Source organism: Ixodes scapularis, unplaced genomic scaffold (assembly GCF_016920785.2).
Source record: "Ixodes scapularis isolate PalLabHiFi unplaced genomic scaffold, ASM1692078v2 PGA_scaffold9__187_contigs__length_104089568, whole genome shotgun sequence".
NCBI lineage: Eukaryota > Metazoa > Arthropoda > Arachnida > Ixodida > Ixodidae > Ixodes > Ixodes scapularis.
This window is the reverse complement of record NW_024609884.1, coordinates 29,800,934-29,826,382: the sequence shown is the minus strand read 5'-3', so window position 1 is coordinate 29,826,382 and position 25,449 is coordinate 29,800,934. Positions and strand designations below refer to the sequence as shown.

The 25,449-nt window shown below is 44.2% G+C and overlaps 1 protein-coding gene across 2 annotated transcripts in view; it reads right to left on the bottom strand.

The window, feature by feature from the left end:
- Positions 1–1,162: 1,162 nt before the first annotated feature.
- The window catches only part of LOC8040038 (neural-cadherin), a 45,202-nt gene continuing 20,915 nt past the window's right edge, over positions 1,163–25,449 (bottom strand). Inside the window, exons 13-21 of one of the 2 annotated variants that reach the window (XM_042287370.1) lie at positions 23,756–24,104; positions 23,121–23,369; positions 22,570–22,753; positions 19,985–20,151; positions 18,706–19,009; positions 16,168–16,348; positions 10,634–10,875; positions 6,053–6,304; positions 1,163–5,032 (exon numbers count right to left, since the gene is read on the bottom strand). In XM_042287370.1, coding sequence (XP_042143304.1) covers positions 4,773–5,032; positions 6,053–6,304; positions 10,634–10,875; positions 16,168–16,348; positions 18,706–19,009; positions 19,985–20,151; positions 22,570–22,753; positions 23,121–23,369; positions 23,756–24,104 — 2,188 coding nt within the window. In that variant the 3' untranslated portion in view covers positions 1,163–4,772. Of the gene's footprint in view, positions 5,033–6,052; positions 6,305–9,863; positions 10,127–10,633; positions 10,876–16,167; positions 16,349–18,705; positions 19,010–19,984; positions 20,152–22,569; positions 22,754–23,120; positions 23,370–23,755; positions 24,105–25,449 lie in introns of both variants that reach the window. The other variant, XM_042287369.1, reaches the window with a different exon arrangement.

Genomic DNA, 25,449 nt, shown 5'->3' with positions numbered 1-25,449 from the left:
TTAGACTAGGTATGTTTATCTCCACTCCTGAAAATGAGTCTTCTAAGCAAATCCAAACAATTTCTCCCGGAACATAGGGCCAGGGTTAACATTTCTTGAAATTACAGTAGCTGAATGAAATTTTCAGTTTATAGTGCTTGATTTTTTTTTTTTTATAAATCTGTTCAGTACATTTTTATAAATATAAAAAAAAATATAATTAACCTAACCTTGGTAATTGAATTCTGCATATCCTAAAGCATAACCTTGATAATTGCATTCTACATATCATAAAGCATACGCATGCCAAATTTGGTTGTGATGGAACAATATTAAAAACAAATGTTGCTTAAGCTGTGAAGATGGCTCAAAATTACAAGAAAAACATGAAAAAACTGAGTGCGCAGGCGAGCTGGTGGATGTTTATCATAATGTAGAAAACCCGAGACTGTGGTAAAAGCAGGGAAACGGTGTCGAAGAAGAAAGACGGGAAAAGAACGCCTCAAACTCAGCTGCTGCGTTTATTTCCACAATGTCTTATATACCCTCAACCTAACCGACGTCAGTGGTGAGGTTATGGGTATATAAGACATTGTGGAAATAAAAGCAGTAGCTGAGTTTGAGATGTTCTTTTCCCGTCTTTCTTCTCCGACACCGTTTCCCTGCTTTTACCACAGTCTCGGGTTTTCTACATTATGAAGAAAAACATGTTCTAATATTACCACAGATGTGTAGAAACACACTAGCGGCAAGAAAAATATGTCTTTTGTTCTTATTTTTTTTTATGAGAAATTCAAGCTACATAAAAATGTGACAGAGGAGACTGCTAGGCTTTGAAGGCAGGCAACACACCCACCATCACCCCCACAATAACATTTTCTACAAAAAAAAAAATTTTTTTTTTTTTTTTTTTTTTGAATAATGCATGTCATGCAGAAAGTAACTTTGGAGATTAAGGTTGCTGCTAATTTTTAATACCATTCCATTCGAAGGTTATACCAAATGCAGCAATACTACAAAGTTTCGATATATTCATACATGCCTACTGACCGGCACTTCTCGAGCTCCACTGCAACCTCTTTCTTTACAGTACAGACGTTCATCCCTAGTACTCTCAAACAAATTTTAAAGTATCTGCAATAGCAACCCCACACCCAAGAAAATTGCACACATGCCATCGATGGAAATTATTTAACATACGTGGTTTTTATTAAGACTTCAAAATTATGACCTAACATCTACAGACTCGAAGCAAAGACACTCTCATTGTAAAACACGAAAACAAGGGGGTCAAGGACAATTCTCGTAAAATCTGCAACGAACTGAAGATGTAAGAAGTGGTTCTTGTACTAAACAAAGAAAAAGACAAAAACCGACGTGGACACATAACCCCGCAAGTAAGGGAAACTAGTCCAGCCCATCCGCCCGAGGTGAGGGCCAAACTGGCGGGTCTTCCAGAACGGCGCCCAAGTGCTGCCGCCGCGGACTGGGAATGAACAGTTGAGAGAGGTCACTAGGCACTTCATCAACGAATCCGATTTGAGAACTCAGGCAAGGAACCAAACCACTGCTTCCGACACGCACACTTACATGCACACACGCATACTTCACATAAGGCAACAGACAGACAAATGGCATCCGCGTCAGCAGAAAAGGGCGCCGCCTCTGGACACAGAACTGGATGGGGCGCACTCACAGAGTTAAACCGATACCAAACTAAACTTGCACACCACTTTACGCTCGTAGAAAAAATAGAACTAAAACACGAAAAGAACATGCACACACAGTAACATTACTCCCTAACTGCACTCTTTAAATACGAAATCCTACATTTGTAGCATGCTCGCCGCAGCACAGACGTCGCAGTCTGTGTATATTTTGAGAACATGTGCGAGTTTGTTCAGCTCCCGGAGATGCTGCAACCTTTCAGCGTATCCAGAACAAAATGGGGGGCACAAAGCCTGTCAGTCATGCTGAGGTTGGGATGCACTCGCTGTGAGCAACGCTTACAAAAACAAACAGATGCCCACAGAGAAAAAAAAATAAAGGGGACCCAGATACATAGACATGTGTGCTGGTAAAACTTGTGAAATTCATTATAATACGATGAGGCGGAGAAAAAAAAACAACAACCTGCTTCAGGGTTTCTTGTTTTGCAGACCCAAGTCTTGCACAGGTGGCTTCAGAGTTCTAGTAACAAGGGCGTGACTAGCACAGTGGGTCGGTTTACTAAACAAGTAAAAATAAAATGATTCAAGGTTAGGGATACATCCACACATGTACTGATACACTCCATCCGATAAAAAAAAAAGTTTACAAAAACAAAAGCACACAATAATAATGCTCTGGTGCTTCGGAATGAATGAACGGCGGTCTGTCCACTTCATCATCCACCGTGATATGCTCATCCAGCTTTACAATAAAATCGTAATAAAAAAAATGATCATTCCATCGATGGTTCCAAATGAGTTCAGTGGCGGTAGCGGTCTTAATGCAAAAGAAATAACAAAGCCATCTCTAAATTGACGCCTGCTTTGTGATGTGATGATATCCATTACAGGCTGCTGTGCTGTGCACAAACACCACAAGGACAACAAAAGTGACATACCCTATGCAATGTGCCTTCAGCTATAAAACACAACCCTAGCAAAAGTAAGGATAGGCTGAAATAATTTCATTGAGAGCTTGACAAAATAAAATTACCTAAAATAAATTAAGCAAGGCTGCTGCCAAAACCTGGGGGAACTTCATAAACTTTGCATGGACTTGAGCGTCGGGGCTTTTCAAACTAAAAAAAAAAGGGGGAACCCACTGAATGTAAAAGACGCACAAAGCCAAGGTGCAGGCATTTCTTTTTTTCAACAGCCAGACACACTTGCACGCAGGTGAACACACTTGAAGTACAATGTGCATGTTGTATACAGTAACGTGTAGAAAACTCGCCAGTTTCATCATGTACTCGCGGCATGCTAGGGGGACCGCCGCAATGTGTATATGTATAATGCATTACGTGTACAACTTGGACATAATAAATAATCATTTCTCTCTCTCTCCTACACATAGTTGTGTACAAAGGAACACTCATCACACTCACCCCGCCAAGTCTACAGCTGCTCAAAAGTTCTGGCAACGGTTCAATGGCGACAAAAGGTGAATTAAAAAAAAAAAAAAAAAAAAAGGAGAAACTTTAGCAGTAACAATGTCACAGGGCAAAACACTGCCCCAAACACCGCTGTCGCAGGCCTCATGTGCCTGGCGAGGCCCCGGGATTGCGTTAGAACTCGGCATAGCCACCTTAGAAAATGGAATGCACCTAGAGTATGTGGTTATGCCAAACTTGCATTCGACACACCAGGGGAGAAAGAAAGCTTGCTCCTTTGTTTTGCTCCTCCTGGCTTTTGGTGGTTGCCCTGGATGGCCTTGACCTCCACGACAAGATTACCACCGGCCATTCCGCTGGGCAGTTTGAAACGAAGCGTTCCGCAGAACGTCGAGGAGCGATCGAGTGCGCGGAGTGACGTTCGTGAGGGGGCGGTTTGGGAGGGAGGGGCCACATGGAGTGCGACACACAGCCGGCCAACAGATGTCAGCACACATGTTGTAAGCAGGGGTAATTCAAACTTCAGGAAGGAATGGGGACACGGGAAATCTTGAGACCTTGCAATCAAAAGCTGCACTACCAAAGCAATAAAGTGTTCCCAGTAGAACAATAGAAGGCCATTCTCCTACTAACCTTGGCAAAAGAAAAGGTAACAAAGTCATTCAAGATTTGGGCAGTATGATGTGGGCAGAGCTACTCAATGATGGTTGCCTCAGAGAAGTCAATTCAACTCTGCAATGCAACTGAAGATGAGCACGCAAATAGTGTGGTCGTCTCCAGTTGCAATCTTCTTTCGATCGTCAAAGAAACATTAAAATATGGCAAGAGCACACCTATCAAAGCAAAAAAAAAATAAAAAAATACAAAAGAGTAGGCAGTGCCAGTAATCCTTGCAAGATTTGCAAAGTTCATCATGGCACGTGATGACATCTAAAAGTAAAAACACAACCTTGCTTTCTGTTAATCACACAATGATGAGAGGGGAGTCAAGCTGAAATTCATCATTAAAAGTGGGAGCTGCAATCATCAGTCCTAAAACATTGGACTAAGAATATTAATCCAGTCAAACCTACAGAAGCACATAAAACTAGTTGCGGTAGTCGTCAAAACACAACCTTACATTTGAAAGGGACCAATGCGCAGAAGGCATATGAATATAAATAGCAAAAAAAACAAAAGAACAACAACAACTGAAAACACGGACAAAAGAAAAAAAAAAGGTTGCACATGCTTTGGCAGATATAAAAGGCAGCACAATAGCTAGCTGCCTCTGTTCTGTTGTCACCCCTCAAAAATGTAGGAGGAATCGAAATATAAAAGCTTTTCAAAGTTAACAGCTCAGCAGCACCTGTTGCACTACCCTGAGAGAAACAAACTGAACCAGAACGACAGGAAATGGAGCTGTCGGCACAAAGCACAACAAATGCCGGTCTCTACACCGAGTGTGCCCAAGCACTGGTGGTACTTGCATCTCCCTTGTTCCACCCGAGCGGAAACAAGGCTCTCTCTCACCTAGCCTTTGGCCGTCCGCACGCTGGCCGGCGTCGCAAGGGGCGGCCAGTTACATGGGCACTCTTGCTGCGGACCGGCTGGCAGACGAAGTGCTCTGTGCCAAGAGCGCCAAAAACCGAGGATTCTGTGGCTGCTGGAGAACGGGGTTTTGGGGAGGGGTTTGGGTCGTCCCCCGTTTCGCCTAGTCCTCCTCGCTCTCGCCCTGTCCGTACATGTCGGCCAGCTTCTGGAAGCGGGGTCCCCAGCTGTTGAGGTAGTCGAAGCGCTGCTCATGGTCGTCCGTCTCAGAGGCCAGTGAACTAAGGGAGCCCGCCGTCGAGCCACCCCCTTCGTACGCATAGTTGCGCAGGTCGTCCACGGGGGGTGCCCCAGGGTCCTGGTCTGCCTTGTCCAGGTGGTCCCGGATGAAGTCCCCAACCTCGGGCTGGGCACCGGGCGGCGCTGCGCGTCCCATAGCCCATCAGGATGTAAGAAACCACCCGAGGAAAGCGCTCCATCCTTCAGCCTCATTCATCCCATCCTTCAGTGTCACGACCAACACCATAGTTCTAAGCATCTTGGATAAACCTCGGCTGCACAAATGCTTGTGTTAAAGGAGCCCGTGCCAAAGCTACAAGCTTGCACTTGTAGCTTTGGCAAACACAGAACTAGCGTTTCGTTGCGTGGACAAGCACCAGATACAGTACCAAGAAGATGATTGATGAAGGACAGCAATTGCTATGAATGGTTACTTTATCCCAATGAAATAATGTTAGAATATAATAATTTTGAGCACCTAAATTAGTGTTTCCTCTAGGTTCTAGGGGTTGCGATCCAACTGCAAATACCGAAATATCCATGCTAAATCTCGAATTCGAAAAAGGCACCACCAAGTCATTGCAGTCTGTCATATATACAAGCCGAAGTTGCATTGAGAAATTGTTGCTTCTCACTTTGAAAAAGTGGTTTTCCCTTAGCACGTGGTTGCGCTGCGGCGAAGCAAGACACGCAAAACAGCAATGCCTACTCTGTGGTTGTCATTTCTATGCAGTTCACCAGTGCGCGGTGAGAAGCGCACTCAACGAAACTAACTAGCAAGAACTGATAACAAACTTGATGATTACAAAACTTCCGAGTACTGTCAGTCTTTGGGGCGATACTCAAAAGTTCTTAAGACTCGCATAAGCGTAATGTAACTATCCGTCCAGGTAGCGAGGCTTGAGCTATTGTATTTTCGGTATTATTAATGTGAAATTAAGTTTTAGAACGATGTTGGTGCAAATTTTTCATATCTTGGTCAAATGTAGCAGGGTAAGCACTTTGCCACAGTTTGGTGCCAATGGTGCAGCAATCGCATCACTGATACGGTAATAACACGCAGATTTTTAAAGTTTGAAGAAATTTTAGCCTCTGTTTTAGGCAGCAATCGCACATTAAAGTACAGGGTCACCACACTGATAAAAGAAAAGAAAAAACACTCACGCTCCCTCAGGCGCACTTCTTTGAGCAAAGGTGGCGCCTTGTCGGGGCCTGGCTTGGCACCCAGCGGAGTACCAGAGGCATCCACGGGAATACGAAGGGGCGTGATGTCGTAGGCATTCATGTCATCTTCTCCACCACCTTCGTCTTCGTAGCTGATGATGTTCTCGCGCACATCGTCGTCCACCCCACCATGGCCAAACTTCTGGTCAGATCGACGGCTACGAGTGTATGCCACAATCACCAGCACCAGGACTGCAGACGGAGGCAAGGAGAAGAGTAGGAGGCATTAGTGACATCCAAACATGTTGAGGAGTTATTCAGAACTCTACTTCAAAGCCCTTGAGAGCTGGACTGTCACTCTTAGCAGTTCAAACATGTCGGCAGGTATATTACCCTAACATACTATTTCTCAAAGTGGCCTTTAAGAACAAATTACAAATAAAAATACTAAAACAAAATATGTGCGGAGACCAATGGTTTGCAAACTTTCTAACCTCCAAAATAAAAGTGAACTTGGTTTAAGTTAAATCTCCATTATTTGTTTTAAATTGGTTGTTTTTCTTGAAATGAGATTATTGCTGAAATTCTCCACCCTGCAGACTTAATCAATGATCCCAGCATGTTCCGATACCATACAACTAATATTTCATGCAGAATAAAGCCTGCAACTGGAAGTTCTATTTTGATTAAAGGTAATTATGACTACCACCAAGGGGTTACAAATAGATGTGATTCATAAGAATACTACCTTGTGAGATTAAGCATCCCTGCTATAGATCATTTAAGAGCTCAAAGCGCAAACACAAGCTCCACTTCCCACAAACTCAAAACGGCAAATAGAGATGGGAACTACCGTAAAATACCGGGCAAGCGCCCACTCAAAATTTAGAGATAATCGCGAAAAAATGGGGGATGGGCGCTTGTCCGGTCATCAATTTTACATATCAATGTACTGTGCATATATTCTCAGATTTTACAAATTCGGGTATGGGCGCTTAGTGTGGGATGGGCGAATGCACGGTATTCTATGGTAGCTACTTTTGACATTGTACAGGGTTTGTACAGAATTTTTTACGCAAATTTCAAGGCAACACAAAGCAAAAATACCGACGACACTGGACGCCTTGGATTGCATTAAAGCGCCGTTTAGAACATACGCATGTTGCATGGCCAATCATGACGAGGATTTATGAAAGTTGGCGGCTTCACAACGAAATCTGCGAGATACAATCCTAGCCCGATTAAATTTGTCAAATATGTTTTCCGTGCACACATCGGGCACATTTAGAAAAAAAAACCAATGCATTTTCCAGTGGACAGTGTGTCGGCAATGCATCTAGCGGCAAAAAAAAGTATGGCACCATGTCGGCTGCCAAGGCAACCGGGAAAACTCTTTTCTCCCGTGATATTCTTGCATGCCACAAGGCGCCACCACTCATTGCATCGCCACAGCACGAATGAGTAAGCGAAGTGCATTCCCTTTCATGCAAATCAATGTTTCTAAAACAAGCACATAGCTTTTTTTATTTTTATTAATGTTATTTGATTGCTTGCACTCCGTCCATGCTTCCGCGTACGCCTCCCGTGAGCGAACTTCACAAACTGCAGTAATTCGCAAAAACATGTCAATTCCTGGATTTTCAAGAGATACAAGTAGCATTCTAACTTTGAAGGAAATTTAAGGGCCCTTGAAAAGCCTTCATTTAAATCCCGGGTATTCAAGGAGCTGCACGAACCCTGCATATCTTGTTCATACTACTCAACTACTTCGAAGTAATTATGGAAGTGGTTATAATACATCTGCTGTAATCTAACCATAATTCGCAGGTAGCGAACAGTACTGCAGAGCTCGTAAAGATTTGAGGTTTGTGCTCCCCGCCTGTTTTTAATGTATAAAAAACAAAAAAAAAAAGCGGAAGGCCCTCTTCTATTGGCTTAGCATAAAATGGCTTCCTTGCTCAACCTCCATTATGCAGAACTGGCAAGAGTAGTGCTCGAGCCCTCCAGAATATTTTTCTACAGAACTGGCCTATGAAGAGTCCTACCATGGCAAAAGAGAAAACCAGGTGTCAATGTTTCACTTTACCTTCCCATTCCGAAATAAATGATCCCATTCCGAAATAAATGATCATGTCTAGAGTTAGCTCTTTTAAGCATTTTTGGATTCCTCATTTGTGGTAGTGAGTTGCCCAGTGGAGAAAACCTATACCTGTCTTGACCCTTTCCTTTTCTCTGGGCTACAAAACAAGGACAGTGGCAAACAATTGCAAAAAAGGACGATGCAAACAGTTGAACAAACCAGGATGTGCAGGTTATTCAAGCTATTAATTTTAAATATCAAAATCCTTCTTAGTTGCAGTGGAAAATATAGAACTGTAGTACTGAAGCTAAAACATTGTTCATAAGCTATGGGGAAATGAGTTATATGATCAGTCAGTAATTTGAATCTGACACCATATTTACTCGCATAATGACAGACTTTTCTTTGCCGAAAAATTGACATACATTTTTTTTGGGGGGGGGGGGGGGGGGGAAATGAGTTATATGATCAGTCAGTAATTTGAATCTGACACCATATTTACTCACATAATGACAGACTTTTTTTTGCCGAAAAATTGACATACATTTTTTTTTGGGGGGGGGGGGGGGGGGTGCATTTATTACGCAGGAAAAAATTTTTGAATTTACACACTTTGTGTAAATGTCATATTAGGTGCCAGTATGACATGGCAAGGTACTGTGGCACGTCTCCACTGATGGAGGCGCACCCATGGCTGCTCGGGGGCGCACCACAGTAACCATGCCTTATAAATTGCGAACCTTTTTAGGGCGCTTTCGGCGTGCCCTTTGCCGAAGGAAAAGTACCCTAGAAGCTCACTCAACATGGAGAGCAACGTGACCGTTTTAGGCCTAACCACTTTCACTATTTCACTCTCCGAAAGCGGAACAAAGACGACGGCGTGTTTGTTGACATCAATGCATCCGATAGGCGAAGAATGTCCGGGGCTGGGCGATTCCTCGACCCAAGCTTCGTCAAGTGTGCGCGCTGCTCAGTTTCGCAGTTGATCACTTCCGCAACTATGCGAAGCCGAAAATTGGAGGTGCAAAAGTCCAAATATTGGTACCCGTTGTGGGAGGTGCATTCATTATGCGAGTGCGTTCATTATGTGAGGAAATACGGTATTGTCCAAAGCTAACTGGAAAACCGAAAGCAAAGAAAATTGAGTCCGACTATATTAAGCTGGTTATTGCATATGTCTGCTTCGCACAGTGCCAAATATCATCCGCACCATCGCCACGTCATAAAAACTATGTTAGTTTCTCACAAGAAAGAATGTTTGTTGAAACATTGTTCCTATGACTGTTGCATAAACTCAAGATAAATATCTGCAAACGAACCGAGTTAATCATGAAAGAAAATACAGTGATTTCTACAAAATGTACAAAGCAAAAATGTTTAAATTTTAAAATCTTCTCACAAAGGCCTTGCTTCCGAGACCAAATGTGACAAAACTGTGCAGCACGCAACCTTCTGTATGTGTAGCATGCTTGAGTCTACAGACTCAAGCATGCTACACATACTACAGACTCAAACATGCGACACATCTGTATGTGTAGCATGCTTGAGTCTACAGACTTGAATCTACACACCCTTGAGTCTTCCACACACGATAGTAATGCTAGTTTGCTGGCACTTTTGCCCAGAGGCCAATGCAACATCTGTTCACCAATCATTGTGGGAAACCAGAACAGTCGGGAGGGCCCACAAAACAAGAAGCAGGGTTCCACTCGAGAGGCCCCTTTCCCTTACGCAGATACACCCCGAGACACGCCAGGATTATGAGGAGGGCCTCGAGTCCCAGGGCCAGCGACGTGTTGGTCATGCGTGCCCCAGCGCCCACATCAAAACAGCTGCAGTTGTGGCAGTGCAGGCTCTCCCGGCAAAGGCACGTGTGGCCCTGGCCGTCCGGAAGGTTCTCGCAATGGCCCGCATGGCCGCATGGCTCCTCCAGACACTCGTCCAGGTCTTCGCAGCTCAGCCGGTCTTCCGTGGGAGTGAAGCCTTCCACGCACCTGGCACCCCGTGCATTGGCCCAGAGCATTGGCCCAGAGCATTCTTGCCACCCAAACCCTTTCCCGCGGCAACAACGGGCCCCTCACCAAGGTCCGACGTGCCGTAATCACATCCCTGAAACCCTTCCTTCGATTGACTGAATGCCGTTTCAATGCTGCGCATGCACAGTTTGTGAACATTAGATAAAAATTTAACGAAGTATGCGCAGCTGTCAAGGAAGTCCAGGCAACCAAACAAATGACAGGCTTTGGAGCAAGTTTGTCAGTGAGAGTTCAAGTTTCCGAAAAATTCTCGTTACGGGTACCCGGGTTTAATTTGTCTTCATTGAATCGGTTACTTGCTTGTATCTATACATTTACTGGATATTTGAGTGCCAGCAAAACACTTTTGGCAACCAACTAATGACCTCAACCAACTGCAAAGCCTCTCTATCGATGATTCTATGGAAACCTCGCGTGCGTGTCCCACTGCCTCGGTGCCTCGTGTATTGGAGGAGAGGAACTTACTGAGGATGTTGAGCAGACAGACCAAGATGGCAGCCAGGGCAGCCATGCTGAGACGCATAATCTTCTCCTGGCGCAGTGCGCCGCAAAGGTCACCCCCGAAGCCGTCGGGACAGAGACAGTAGAAGCCCTCGCCATGGGGGCGGTTCATGCAAGTGCCCCCGTTCAGGCAGGGCTCGCTCAGGCACTCGTCGGCATCAGTGCAGTTCTTGCCGTTCTCGGTTATGGCAAAGCCCGGGGAGCACCTGCCACCCACGCAGCAACCACAGGCAGGAAGAGGTGGGGGGGGGGAGAGGGGGCGAGGCACAAGGGGACAAGAGGGGAAAGGAAAGCAACGAGAAGAAACCGAGAGCAAGGACCGGACGACAAGTCGACGAGAAAACAGCGAAGGAGAGAACGACAGAGAAGAATGACAGAGTCGTGAAGGTAGAGATGTGGAAATAAAGTTATGCGACATATGAAAAAAAAAAAAGGGAAGTACAAAAAGGTAAAAGACGTGAGAAAGATCAAATGGCATAAAGCAGAAAAAGAAAAGGGTGGAAGGAGAGAGGGTGATCAGGGTAAAAAGAGAAAGAGGGTTAAAAGCCCAATGTTAGAAACTGCTTAGAAAGAAATGAAGCTGTTTTAGTCTTGACGAAAGCTAAGGCACTTTGAAATAAGACACCGACATCTAAAGCAGCTAGCTAATTCTTCAAATATATCCTCTCTCCTACTTCTTATCCAGGGCACCAGACAAGATCACAGAAATGTAACCATTAAAATGTGGAGATAAATACTTGCAACAGAAACAATATTTAGATTTGAATTTGTATAAAAATCTTAGGTGAAGTAAAATATTTTGAATAGATTCACCCAATAAACTACACTAAAAAGCTAACAATAACGAGCACCATGCTTTATACATTAGTTTGCTTTCTGCAAATAATGCCAAGAGCAAAGTATAAGTTTCTAAAAGGAACAACCTGGAAAAGTGCCAGGACAGTAGTGGACTACATAACAGACATAGCTTCTCTACGGTACTGTAGCGCAACGTTAGCTGTTTCCTGGAAATTCCCTTTTGGGCATTTTTTTCTTTTTTCGAGCATTTAAGTTTATACTTGTCCTTGCAAGCACACAAAACCCAAATATAATTTCTCCCAATTGATTCTTCCATAACCAGCATTGAATGCAGCAACAAAGTTAAGTGGGCGTATTAGTGAGCAGTTTGCCAGAATCCACTTTCAAGCACACCAGCAAAAACACCATCACCACCACTCAGCACTAAACAAGGCAATTAATTAGCATGCGAGTTATGGTTATGCAAGAGTTCCAAGTGAAGCGGGAATGCAGCTGTTTTACATTAACTTTTCTTTCAGTCAATTATAGCGACCAATTAACCGAGGTTAACATTCATATTTGTACCAAATGTGCTACTAGTAATAATCAAACTATTTTATTTGGTCTATCTGCTCTATTCCCTAGGAATCGGTTTCCACGCTAAATTAAACTTAATAAAATAATAATTAATTGAAAAAAAATTCGTAATGAAAATGCAAAACAAAAATTTTCACTGAGAAAAAATAAACACTGCCTTAGCATTGTCAGTACAATTTCGAAATTTCGATTTCGCAAAATTAGGCCGGAGAAGCGTTGAACGGGACGCTACAAACTCCAAAACATCACTTGTACATCGATATTGGTTCACCAGCTCGAGGGGACGAAGCGAAGAGGAAAGAGAATGAGAATCGTGACGTGACATGTCTAGTCGGCCTTGACGGCCGTGTTCAATCGCGCACTTCTTTTCCAAAATTACGGCCATTTGTTGGAGATATTGCTGTACGAGCGACGTTTTTGGGTTTTGCAGCGTCCTGCATATTGCTCCAGCCTTATTTTGTGAGCTCAAAATTTCGGTTCAGTATCCCTTTAAAAACATGTGACAATATGTAAAAATTCTGAGTGCTATGTCTCGTAGGAAGTTTACTGGCAACTTCTATTACGAATTGTCAAAAAATACACTAATAAATTAATGGCATCACACAGTGGTGCATGAGGAAGTGATGAATGAACTGCTATTGCAACTGTACGAGTTTGTCGTGCCATTCCTATAATGACAGCAGTTTCAGTTGTAGCTAGGCAAGCTTTTGAAAAGAATCTATAGTATTTACATTATGATTTTAGAAATAATCTTCTATCAAACAGTAATAAAATTAAAAACCAACAACACTAATATGCTATCTTTAATGCTCTACGACTCCATTTCAACCATCATATGCCAAGCATGCCATATAGGTACCGTAGAATACCGTGCATCCGCCCATACCACGCTAAGCGCCCATACCCAAATTTTTAAGATCTTGGAAAATATGCACAGTACATTGATATGTCAAATTGATGACTGGACAAGCGCCCATCCCCCATTTTTTCGCGATTATCTCTTAATTTTGAGTGGGCGCTTGCCCGGTATTTTACGGTAGGTACCTTGCCAACACTAGTACAGTCGAATCTCGTTCATTCAAACTCGAGTGGGACCGAAAATTTTTTTGAATAAAGCAAAGTTTGAATTACCGCCAGTTTCCTCCCATAGAGACGACACATAGGATGGGACCTGTATGTTAGTTTGATTTAAGAGTGAATTAACGAGATTTGACTGTAGTAACAAACAGCAAATTTAAGAAAACATAAGCATAAGCAATTATTTGGAAAACCTACAAAGCATACTGATGCAAGTGAGCATTTAAAGTAAAAGAGGATCTCTGGAGCTATCACCTAACACCCGTTCGTAAGATCACAAAACCTATGGCTGCAGTGATGTGAATATGAAAGTAAAAGACCAGACAAAAATGGGCATGGCTATGATTAGGTAAAGGGGGAAGTATGAAGTGACTAGATACAAGTGACCAGACAAAGGTCTAACATAATATTGCATTCATGTATAACAGTAGCCTACGCGAAACTGAATACTATTGATGCCATGCCTAAAAGTTGAGATTTGAATTTTGATCTACTCTTCAGAACACATATTTGCTCTCAAACCTGCTGCCATATTTGATGGAAACTAACTGTGCCTTACTTTTTTCTACCTTTTACTAAAACTGCAAAAAAAAATAAGGGCATAACTGCATGCCTTTAGTTTTTTAGCCTTTTAACCCCTTAAGTGCCAATTTTTTTTAAGTAACCTAAAAATGCCAATATTTTATTTATTCAGAATTTTTATTTCTTTAGTATTACAAATACAATTTTAATTTATTAAGCAAAAATCAGCGGCGGCGAAAAAAAAGGCACCAACTAAAGCGAGTGCTGCCATCTATGATCAGCGCCCCAAACTACTCGGAAGAGCCTAGCTCGTCCGTGGAATTGAGGGCAACCGAAAAAAACATTGGACGAGCTGAGCTCGTTCATGGCATTTTTAACTAGAAAGCGGCCAATGAGCTCAGCTCGTCCAAGGCACTTAAAGGGTTAATGACCATGACCCGTGCAAATGCCTACATGTGTATATTAACATATAAGATTCTTTCCATTTTTTCTGTTACACTGGGTGGTTAAAATACTCTAACACTTGGCTGGAAAATATTGGAAGTCCAAAAAACACACAAAGGCAGCTGAAGCTGATAGAAAGAGCTTAAAGGGGCGGTGCAACGATTTTTGGACTTGAGCCAATTACCGTATTTACACAAATGTAGGTCGACCCGTTTTTCAATTTTTAAAAATCTGAAGTGGGGGGGTGTTTACTTATAATCGCACCAAAGCATTCGATCGCCGGCAAAAACGAAACAATCGCAATATCATGAACACCTCGGCTTGTTACGAGTTTAGCCGGATGTACCTCTAGCATTGCGCTATTCTGTGCGCTCATTTTACAAATTATTTTATTTTTTATTTGCACGAACGAGTATTGTTGATAGCGTTTCGCAAATTAACCCGAATGTACGGCTGTGAACAGCGCACGGTGCGCCCGACTCCCGGGGGGGTGGCGACACTTCTTGCAAGAGCCACTCGGAAAGCCGCTGGAAAAGTCTCACGGCTCACTCCCCGCGGCTTCTTTCCGCACGATTCATGGTCGCACGTCGTTTCATTGAGTGTCAAGATCATGCTGTATTGACTTGCGTGACCCGGGCAGTTTAGGTTTTCGGTGCTTGTTTATGGCCCTTCTTCACCCAGAAGCAACCAACAACTGTGCTGCTGGATGCACATTCGACCCGTTGGAGCGGGTGATGGTCCTGTGGAGTCTGCAATGGCATGGGATCTTAAACTGTGATGGCAAACGAACAGGCTTCCACAGGCCAAAGTCTGGATAGGTGGGGATGCCTTCCGGAGTTGGAGGTCAGGATTGCAACGTACGCCGCAAAAGTGCGCAATCGGTCCCTACCCGTGACGTGCAACGCGATTGCCAAGCAAGCGCGGAAGATGCGGTTGATGCTGTGAACGACGCTGGTGACGTGCTTCGAGAACGTAGCAGTGAAGACGACGGGACTAATATCACCAGTGCAGACGAGTCGCAGTCTAGTCGGAGACGGAGTAAGAACGACAGGGAGCAGTTTCAGTTGTCCCGCCTCTGGCGTGAGCTTCCTAGTTTCAATGACGCCTGGGCATATGGTGCGCGTCCGTGCGCAGCCAAAGCACGCCAGAAGGCATCGATCGCATGCTGGAGGCTTGGCTTTCAAAACAGATACTTTGTTGTTCTCACATGTTCGCAGTAAATTGCGCTTCTAAAGATTTTTTTTTTTTTGCTGTGTGCAATGTTGAGATTATGCTGTATTGACACGCGTGATCCGACTTACAATCGAGTAGACTTACAATCGTGTAAATACGGCAACTGCAGGAATTAATCTGCGTCACCTATAGAGCAAAGAACAGAAAACTATGTTTTCCTGCACATGCTAGTTTTCGAGCGACGTTTTTGGGAAACCACCTGGTCAGCCGCTCCCTCCCCAATTGTCAACGTTTCAGGGATTAGCATCGCCGAAGGTCGTGGCGAGTGATCGACACAAAAGGCTATTCGCCACAGGGTTGCTGGTGCGTGTAGCAGGGGAGAGGGGGACAGGTTTCATTGACTTTCATATGTACCCCAGTGACGTGCCACCGTAGTTCCCATAATTGCCACATGCGGCCGCAGGTTGGCAAATAATCAGTTTTTTCTTTTGCGATTACGCAGCGAAATAGCAGTTTTCCAAGGGAAGGTGGTTCATTCTTTCTCACTTGTGCCTAAATAAACAATATAAAAAATACAAACCACAAATTGTTTGAACACTAAAATCGTTGCACTACCCCTCAAAAATAATTAAAAAAAAACTCTTTAAGGAAGCTTTCATTTTCAAAGTTCATGGTGCTGAAAACTCCCACAAAAAGTTTCTCACTTTCAGTCACTGACATGTGAAGAACAACCAGATACCACAAGTCCCCAAGCGCAACCATTTCAAGGCGCTTCGGAGCAACATGTTTAAAGATCACAGAAAACAACCCAACTAAATGATTGTGTCACAATAAAGGAGGAGATACCCTGTTGTTCGTGACCCATCAGTGACCACAGCAAAGGGAAGAGCAAGAGGAGAGGCACTAACTTGCACTCGTGAAGCATCCACAGGTCGACGCAAACAAACGGTCGTGGGCAGCTGATCCCGTGGCAAGGATTATTGGACGGACAGCCGTCAATCAAGTTGCGCCACTCGACCACAGCCGCATATTCCGAACCACTCTCCATCGGCAGATAGTGCTGGTCCAAGCGGATGTCATTCATACATCCTGCAATGCAAACGGCAGTGCTATAAATTCAAATGCAACGCGACAAAGGTATCATCATTATCATCATCCTACAGACATTACAGTGAATGAAATGTATTCACCTCGAGATCGAACTGTGTCGCCACCATGCGGCCAAAATTGGAAACATGCGAAAGCGGGAATACGACTGTGTGTCGTCTGCTACCGGCGCACGTTCAGAAGCATGGATCTGGACGACTCAAGCCCATTTCCGGCTGAGCTGGACCCTCCTTATTAAATGTTTGATGGTTTTGTTGTTGTTTCTTCTTACTAAAAGTTGTGTTGTATCGTTTCACATGCGTGGAAATTCAGCAACACGATAAATATTAAGTCGGATGTTTCCGTAATGTTGGTGCTGTGGTTTGTAGAACCTTTGGTCCTACATATTTTTGCTATCTCGCACAATCCATAGCTTTCGTAAATAGTTGAATATTGATTGGAGCTGAGGGTTCAAAACAAATTAACCCGACTGATTGCCACACTTTAATAGACTAATCAGTAAAAAAATCTGCTGATTCTTCTCCAGTCATTTTACATGAAAGACGTTAAAACCACATTTTTTTTGCTATTTTTACTATGTCATAAATGACAGATTGCCATTCCTATTTTAAACTTCATGTTGCGACGCCTACAGAAATATGAACACGGGAAGCCTTTTAAAGTGAAGTAATTTTTTAAATATTATTGAAACAGTATAGTCATAGTCAATGAAAATCACAAGCACGCCGAAGTGGGTTACCGTGCAAGCTCGTGTCCTAAAAGCAAGAAATATGTCAGCAATATAAACCAGGCATTTCTTACTTTATCCTGACTTTCTCCAGCACCAGATTCCGATTAAACGGCAAAAAGAAATATCGCAATACAAGCACCACTCGAATAATCTGAAGGTTAATCGATGAACTCCCCACTCCCGATATGCGTTAAAAGAGCGGAGGGTGATCGGAAAGTCTAGTGAGAGTCGCTAGCCCTTAACAGTAAAGGAGTGTGGCTGCGGCCGGTGCTGTCTGTGTCGGTGTGCGAGTCGTTTGTTGGAGTTGCAGAGACTACTATGTTTGAATAGAAGATTACCATATTTAGGCATAAATTTATAATATTAGCCTCTTGACATCCACGGCCCTCACTGAGACAACTGAAGCGGGTGGACCCACACTACAGAGAAAACTACCTAATAATACGCATGGCTAATACGTTGCTCGGTCACACTCGTTTGTTGCACTCGCAGCAGATATATTAGAACAGTTTGTTTCACTTATTTCAGCTGTTCCGCCAACAAACAGTTTGCGGATCATAACTAGAAGAGGCACCCTCTCCTCATCACAACGTAGTACAATTGTTCCAACTCTGAAAAACTTAACCTCACCATGGCACAGTAAAGGAAACATTGGCTGCAGCAGAACTAAATAGCACAGTAATTTCCAATACAGTACTAACTTCTCTTCATGAAAAATATTTATATTACTGCAAAAGCTAAAAGTAAAAAAAAAAAAAAAAAAAGAAAATGCATAGAACCCGCTGTTTCACAGCCCACAGTACCAGTATTATTTTATTCGGGTTGGAATTCATTGTTTTGTTGAGTCCCACGCTGGTGAACAGATACATCTATATTAACAGGAACAAATATTTAACATAAATAGTGCAGTTTTTAAATATAGGCTGTAAGTTGGTAACACAATTCGATTTTCACTGAAGCATCAAACAGTACTGAATCATTTCCTGCTAAAATTGTTTTATCACCAATACCTTATGACAAAATAAACGCAAGAATCTACCATATTTACTCGAGTAATAGCCGCACTGTTCATGCCAAAAACCCGAGCGTTCACTTTTCCACGGAGCATGCTGATTGCCAATCATCGCGATCGAAAACTTGAATCCAGCGGTTTACAGGACAGAGATAACGCCTTTGCGTGGAGATCCCATCTGTGAAGATTGCATTTGTATGGAAAATAGTGTTCTCTATTTAATTATTCGCTTTTGTTATTTATGTGCAACGCGATGATTGGCTGTATATGTGCTTTGCGGAAAAGTAGAAGCAAGGGCCTTGTTCATAAATAGTGTGGCTATAACTCGAGTAAATACGGTATACTGTCTCGCGCGCAAAGTGGAGAGCCTGTGAGGCGGCCATGCCTCTATCCCTGCTTTGATGATGATAACTGCGTGACAGTAGTGGCGCCACCTCTAGGTCGATCTCGAGGCCAATAGCTAAAAAAGTATGATAATGAAATAGCTCTGCGATGGCACTCCTCTAACTCCCCCGTAAAGAAATCAGCCTCGAGGAGGCCTTCACCGAGCGAAGTTATTGAATGCACTCCTGTCGGTAATCATGGAAAGCCACAAACCTTCTTGGTAGTCATTGTCGACGACCGTCACTCCGGGGCCAACATACTGCACGTCTCCCCCCGCAATGACGTTCTGCTTCTCCACCCACATGTGCTGGTGGGGACTATGCCAGTCCACCAGCTCGTTGTAACGCCGACCCGAGCCTCCGTCCAACGCCAGGCTGGCCGACGCCCCGTGGCGTAGTGCCCGCACTGTATGCCACTGACCGTCGTTCACCCACACCCAGGGCAGCCACAGCTCACGCTCGTCCGAAGTGCGGCTGCGGTCCAGGTTGAAACGGAACCGCAACTTCTTGTCCCGGATCTAGAGCCAAGCACAACGGTGGTAAGAAAGGGACGCCCCTCCTCTCGTCGTCTCGCACCTCCCAGACAGAATTTGTCCAGAAGCAACGTCTAACCTCCATTAAAAGAAACCATAGCCCCAGGAATACAGATGGAGCCATTGAAACAAAAGTATCACGAATGCTCTTCCTTTCTCTTCCTGTGGTACTATATTTCCATCAAATTCTGCCAACAGCACTGCCAACTCCAACCTCAGAAAAAGTACCAAAGGCTCTTGACAACCGTAAAATACTGAGCACCCACCCAAGTCGAAAGAAGTGCCCACGCTACTTATGACAGGTAAGAAAAAAAAAGCAAAGGATATATCGAGCACCCAGCTAACTGAACAATGATAATGATCCCTGGAGAAGGGGAACTTAGGCCAAAAACGCAGATTTCCACACACAACTAGGTGACTGGTGCGCAACTGAAAAAAATTGCCTACTCCAGGTATTGAACTAGGGACCTCTCCATTTCCAGTGGAGCAAACAGGTTTTAACAGCTGCCACCCGTCTAACACCAACAAGGGGGAACAAGGAATTTTTTTCAGTTATGCATCAGTCACCTAGCTGTGTTTGGAGTTTTGCATTTGTCCTTTGTACCCCTTCTCCAGGAAATATTATTGTTATTTTTTCCCAGTTCACTTGTACCTTTGCATTAATTCCATTATCGTCAGCTAACTGAGATGTTCCTCCGTGATAGCTGCTTCTCCGAGCACGCGAGTGCAAAGCAGTGAAGCCCACCCTATCATGTTTAACTTCTGAGTTTTTGCACTTGGACCTAATGAGTGCTTTTCAAGATTATCTCCAAATATTGAGTAGGCACTTGCTCGGTAGTTTACAGTAAATACTAGCTTGGGGCTTACAAGCAGAGAAGCAAACAACCATTGCAGTCAAAGGAACCGCCTATGAGAGCAGAATCGTACAACTGCACGAGCAAAAAGTGGCAGAAAACTCGCCTCAAGGATGCAGTATTCCCTTCCATGCTTGCTGGTGATGCGGAAAAGTTCCCCATGTTTCTGACGGGTGCGGAACTGTAGCTGGATGTCAGTCTTGTATGGGTGTGGGTCGAAGGGCAGAGCATACTTGATGTAACTGCTCTGCTGGAACATCTTTGACTGGGTTTCTGCAGAAAGCCAGTGGAAGAGCACATGACACAATAATGAGAGAATGAAAACAGATGTAGCCGGTATGCATGATGGGTGCTCCTTGTGAAAGGGGGCTTAACCAGATGTTGATTCACAGCTTTCGGAAAATGCTGCAACAGCTACAGATGGAGTACTGAAAACAATCTCCATAATTGAACTCCTACTTGAATCATTAAATATGAAAAACACTGTGAACCAATCTACTGTGAACATCCAACAAAATATTGAAAGTATTGGTGATGCAAGCTTAAGGGAAGATGCAAGTCGAAAAACGGTGATTTTTAAAAAAAAAAAGTGATTTTGCACTTTTTAGTGTTCTTTTGTCTTTGAACCTTCCTCTATTGCGTATGAAAAAATCAAGATCGGATTTCATTGCAAAATTAGTCACACATGAGTTTGAAGCCTGTCTCGCGATGGAAAACAGCGCAAATCTGAGCCATTTTCGAGCGCAAGATTCTTTGGGACGCGGCGTCACCCACCATTGCGTTTAGTTCGGCGCATAGGCCTAGCCGTTTTCACTCCGAAACTGTCATCAATAGTTTCATATTCTGGTTGCAAATAATAAGAAATAAATGTTTTTCCCGCTGCAAACGCGCGTTGCAAATGGACTTTTAAAATCATGTGATGCGATTGTGGCCCCGCCATTGCCCGAGAGCAACGTGCTGCGTGGTGAAGCTTGCTTGCGGTTCTAGCGTCGCACTGCCCTGGATACCAGAACCAACGACTTGTTCGATCATTCTGCTTTCTTTGCGATGGACGTCGACTGAAAACGCGACTTTTGAGCTCGGAAGTTTTGTACGACACACAAGTTCAAAGGAAGTCGCTAAAAGGGCAAGGGGAAAGCTTCAAAGAAGAAAACATGTGTACGCGGACTTGCTTAAATAGGACTGTTGAAGTTTTTTCGCTCATTCCTGCTTGAAGGTTTCACTGATGTTTCCCGCATGGGAGACGAAACATTTGATTAAATTGTTCATCTTGTTAAGCAAAGTCGGCGCAGTTTTTTTATCGATGTGGTAAATATCCTTCCATAAATGCAAGAAAGAAAGCTCTGAACCTCATCTCACCTTAAACAAGCACGAAGAAGTTAATGCTGGGAAGAGATAACTTAGAAACATGTATACAGATTTTTAAATGAAGAGTGCCCTTCACACAATGGTTGCTTTATGAACTGTCCCTTCTGCTTTTTAACGAGAAAGCATTTACTGTCATGATGGAGAGAAGCCGGCGTTGTCTGATGTCTGTAGCAGCAAAAAATGGCAACTAAATACCCATTGGCGGAGTGAAACTGCACCCAAATTCCGGCTGGGCAAAATGACACCTATATTACCATTGGTTGCGACGCGTCATGTGGCTTCATAGCAACGGCGTCATCGTTGCTAAGGAGCCAACCGACCTGCTGGTGGCGTAACGGGAAGGAAAAGTGTGGGTACGCGATGGCCCGACGTTAGGCCTATCGTTACGCCTTGAGGTCTAACGTCGTCAAAAGGTACGCGCAGCTGTTTGACGTGAGGGGGAGACGCGAGTATGCGCTGGCCTGAAGTCAGGCCTAAAAATTACGCTTTGAGGTCTAATGTCATTAACCAGTACCCGCACCTAGGGCGATGATGAGGACATGATTTTAGCTCGTGCCGCGCTGAGATTCGCACTCCCACCGCTGCCTCACCCAGCGGTACAGCAGTCACCAGCGATGAGCATGCAGCGGTGTTCAATTGGACATAAATGCTTTCGCATTCACAACTCATCAGAAATGCCTAAGGGTCCTCAAAACTTTTTTTTTTTTTTTTTTTAAATTTAGTATTATGGGTTGTTCTGTTCGGTGTCACGGTAAACATAGGTCCAGGTGCATTTTAGTGGTCTTTTTTGCTTCATATTTTGCAATGGCAATGAGTGTCACTTGGTATACTAATTAGATAGACGAAGCTGGGAAGCATGGAGTACCAACCTTGGAAGAACTGAAAACGTCACCATCCTCCATCAGGGTCTTAGCCCCCAGTTTAAAATTAAACAGGATTACATTTTTTGTTTTTACAGCCAAGTGCCAAGATCTTGCAAGGTAAAACCAACCAGTAAAATATATTTTAGGAAAAAAATTTTAATTTGCTACGTGTAAGTACTAATTTTTCTGGCCCAATTAACAGTGATAAAACGTGTCAGCCCAGCAATATTTACGAGCCCAGTTTATTTCACCCTTCACCAAAGGAACACATTCAGCATCCCTTCGCTGCTAAGTATTTTTGAACATGCAAGGGTTAGCACGCTGAGCACTGGGTACCCCACCCATATCAAAGATGCATCCACACTTAAGGCAAAGTAACAAAAAACCCTCAATAGCTCGAAAGGTGCATTCCCAAAGCATCTCTAGACAGCCACAAACACCAACTGGCGAGTAGCCTCACCTCGGTCACAGTTGGGCCCATGCCAGCCAGGATCGCAGACGCATTCAGCTCCCTTGTAGGTGCCCAGGCAGTGGCCGTGCCCACATGACTGGTGTAGCAGAGCTGCTTCGCTGCACGAACTCTCTGCTGGAGGACATCCTGCCACACTGTTGTATGAACTGCCGGGTGATCCCAAGTCATACATCTGAAACAAAATGGGCAACCGTGAAGGGAAGCCGATGCAAAAAGTGCATAGACGAGCCAAGCGTTACGCAAAGTTGCACAGAACTGCCACTTTCTCACATTTTGCTTCAATCAATTAAAAAACCACTTCACAGCTATCCATGCAGGTGTAACATTAATGTGTCAGAACTGTCAGAGTTCAACGGAAGCTTACACGAGAATGAGTAACAATGCAAAAAAAAAAAAAAAGATTTTTTTTTGGAAAGTCCAGATATAACGAAACATGCATGCAGCGAACATATTCCCGATTCCTGTCGCCTTTGTTGCAACTACGTTTGGCAGTATACAGCATATCGAAGCAGTCTGGTAAGCAGAAAGGATCAGAGTACCTCGCTGTTGTGGATGACATTCTTGATGCAGCCCTGGAAGCCTTCGGTGGTGTGCCGGTACTGCCAGGCATAGGCACCAAGGTCCTTTCCCCCGACATGGGTGCCGCCTAGCTGAAGGGGCGTGTTCACATTGAGGAACTCGTTGAACTCGGGTACTTGGGTGCTGTTCTCGCAGCGTGACCGGTCAATCGTCTGGTTCCCCTCGTGCGTGCGGGCTGACAGGCAATTGTCCACCATCAGCCGAACGGACTGCAATTCAAACAAAAAGTGCTCACACCCAACGGTACTTCAGTGACAACTCAAACAATGAGTTCAGCCCTTGCACGAACACGGCACTTACTCGAGAAGCAAAACAATATACGTAGAATGTTTGTTTTGTTCTTTGTTTTTTTAAAGGTGAAAGTTTCGTTTTAATTCAAGGGAGGACACTACACAAAAAGGTCAACTTTTGAACATTCGGCTTAATATGACTGAATTTTACGGTATATACTGGCAGTTGCAATGCAGAATGCAGTACGAAGTTTCATTTGTGTACATAAATTGCAAAAGAAATTATACCAGATTTACTTGCATAATGAACGCACCCCCCACATTGGGCACCAATATTTGGACCCGTGGGTGGCCAGGGCGCTTACCTGGCGGTCCCAGAAGACGTCCAGCCGATGCCAGTTCTCGTCATTGAGGGCCTCCTCCACCTGCACCAGCAACTCCGCCGTGCCCGACCCGAAGTCGAGCAGCAGCCGAGGCCTGCCACCGTTCAGCTCGAGCGAGATGAAGTCCTGGATGACCAGCTCGCCGGGGTCGGGCCGCGAGATCGGCCCATTGTAGAGCAACAGCCCTGTGGCTCGGTCCGTCATAAACTCCAGGCTCAGGTGCGACTCCTCGCACTGCTGCAGCGGAGGGAACCAGGCCCAGCCCTTGCCATTAAAGTGCCGGGTCGTCTGCTGGCACTGCGGACCGTGGAAGCCAGATGGGCAGCGGCAGCTGCAAAAGGGGGAAGAAACTGTCAGCTCGTGCGACACCACCCTAGGCCCTGTTCGAATGGTGGCGAGGATTCAGGCTTTTTTGTGCTACAGAAGAGAAGTGACATCCACCTCCACGAAGCAAACACAAGAACCCATTGAAAGGAATAGTCCAACGGCAACTTTTCAACTTTTGCATGCATAAAATGCAGCTTTCTATCGGTCGACAATTTCTTGATTTAGTGTTTTTCGATGATACTCAGCAAGATTCTGATTCAAACCATGCCCTTAAACTCAATATTTAAAAAATTATTTATGCAAAAATAATTAACTTAATTATCCCGACCTTTAATCATTTTCCGAAATAGGCCCCTGGCCTAGGATCGAAACCACACAAGTGAAACACCCTGTATATTGTAAAATACCGGGGAAGTGCCTACCCCACTTTCACTGAAAACTGGTTTAATGTAGACATAGGCGTTTGTCCTGTCGAATTGGGCACTTAAAGGGATACTTCAAGGAAATTTGAAATATACCCGTTCCATTCAAAAATAGGTTGAATATGATCCACAATATCCGTAAATGACAATCGCACGTTTCTATTTTGATCCTGGTGGCTGTATTTTTCGAACGGCCCACTCTGGCAAGCACTCGGAGAGCAGCCATCGGAGAGCACGTGACATCCAACGCGATTGTGACGTAGTTCGTCTCGGGACGAGCAAAGCTGCGGCGAGGCTCCCGTCGAGAGGATAGCCAAGTCGTTCCAGCCACCGAAACGGCAGCTTTTGTACGAATTTTGAGTGACGGGTTAACCTTCTATAATCTTGTAGATGGACAATATCGACTTCTGGGACAGACAAAAAAGATTCTCGGGGAGACCTCCTTCCACCTCTTCTCTCATAGTGGCCGGAGGCGAGGAAACGTCGTCACTACCTGCCAAGGTTCCTAGACGGTCATTACAAATGAGACGTTAGCGACATCCACCAGGTAGTCTTTGCTAATCGTTTAATTTGTTTTAAAATTCCTTTTTGTGTCTTTGATAACAGGATAGTGGTGTGTCCGATGTGATACTGCTCTTTTGAACACATAGACCAAAAAACAAGCGCTGAAATTTCGTTGTAGTATCGCCTTAAAGGGACACTGACTGGGTATTTATGTTCGCCAAAGTTTTAAGTTGTATGTGACATACAAGAGCCCAACTACCCAGAACAGAATTTGCGGCTCGAAATTCTGTTTCTTTTCCCCAAAAACCGCCGACTGAGAACTGGCTGGATTGAGTCATGCTCACTCTCTTCTCCGTGGTCACGGCCAGTGTTCCAAGGCTTATACACAACCACCAAATTTAATCAAAGTCGTGGGTCATTGAA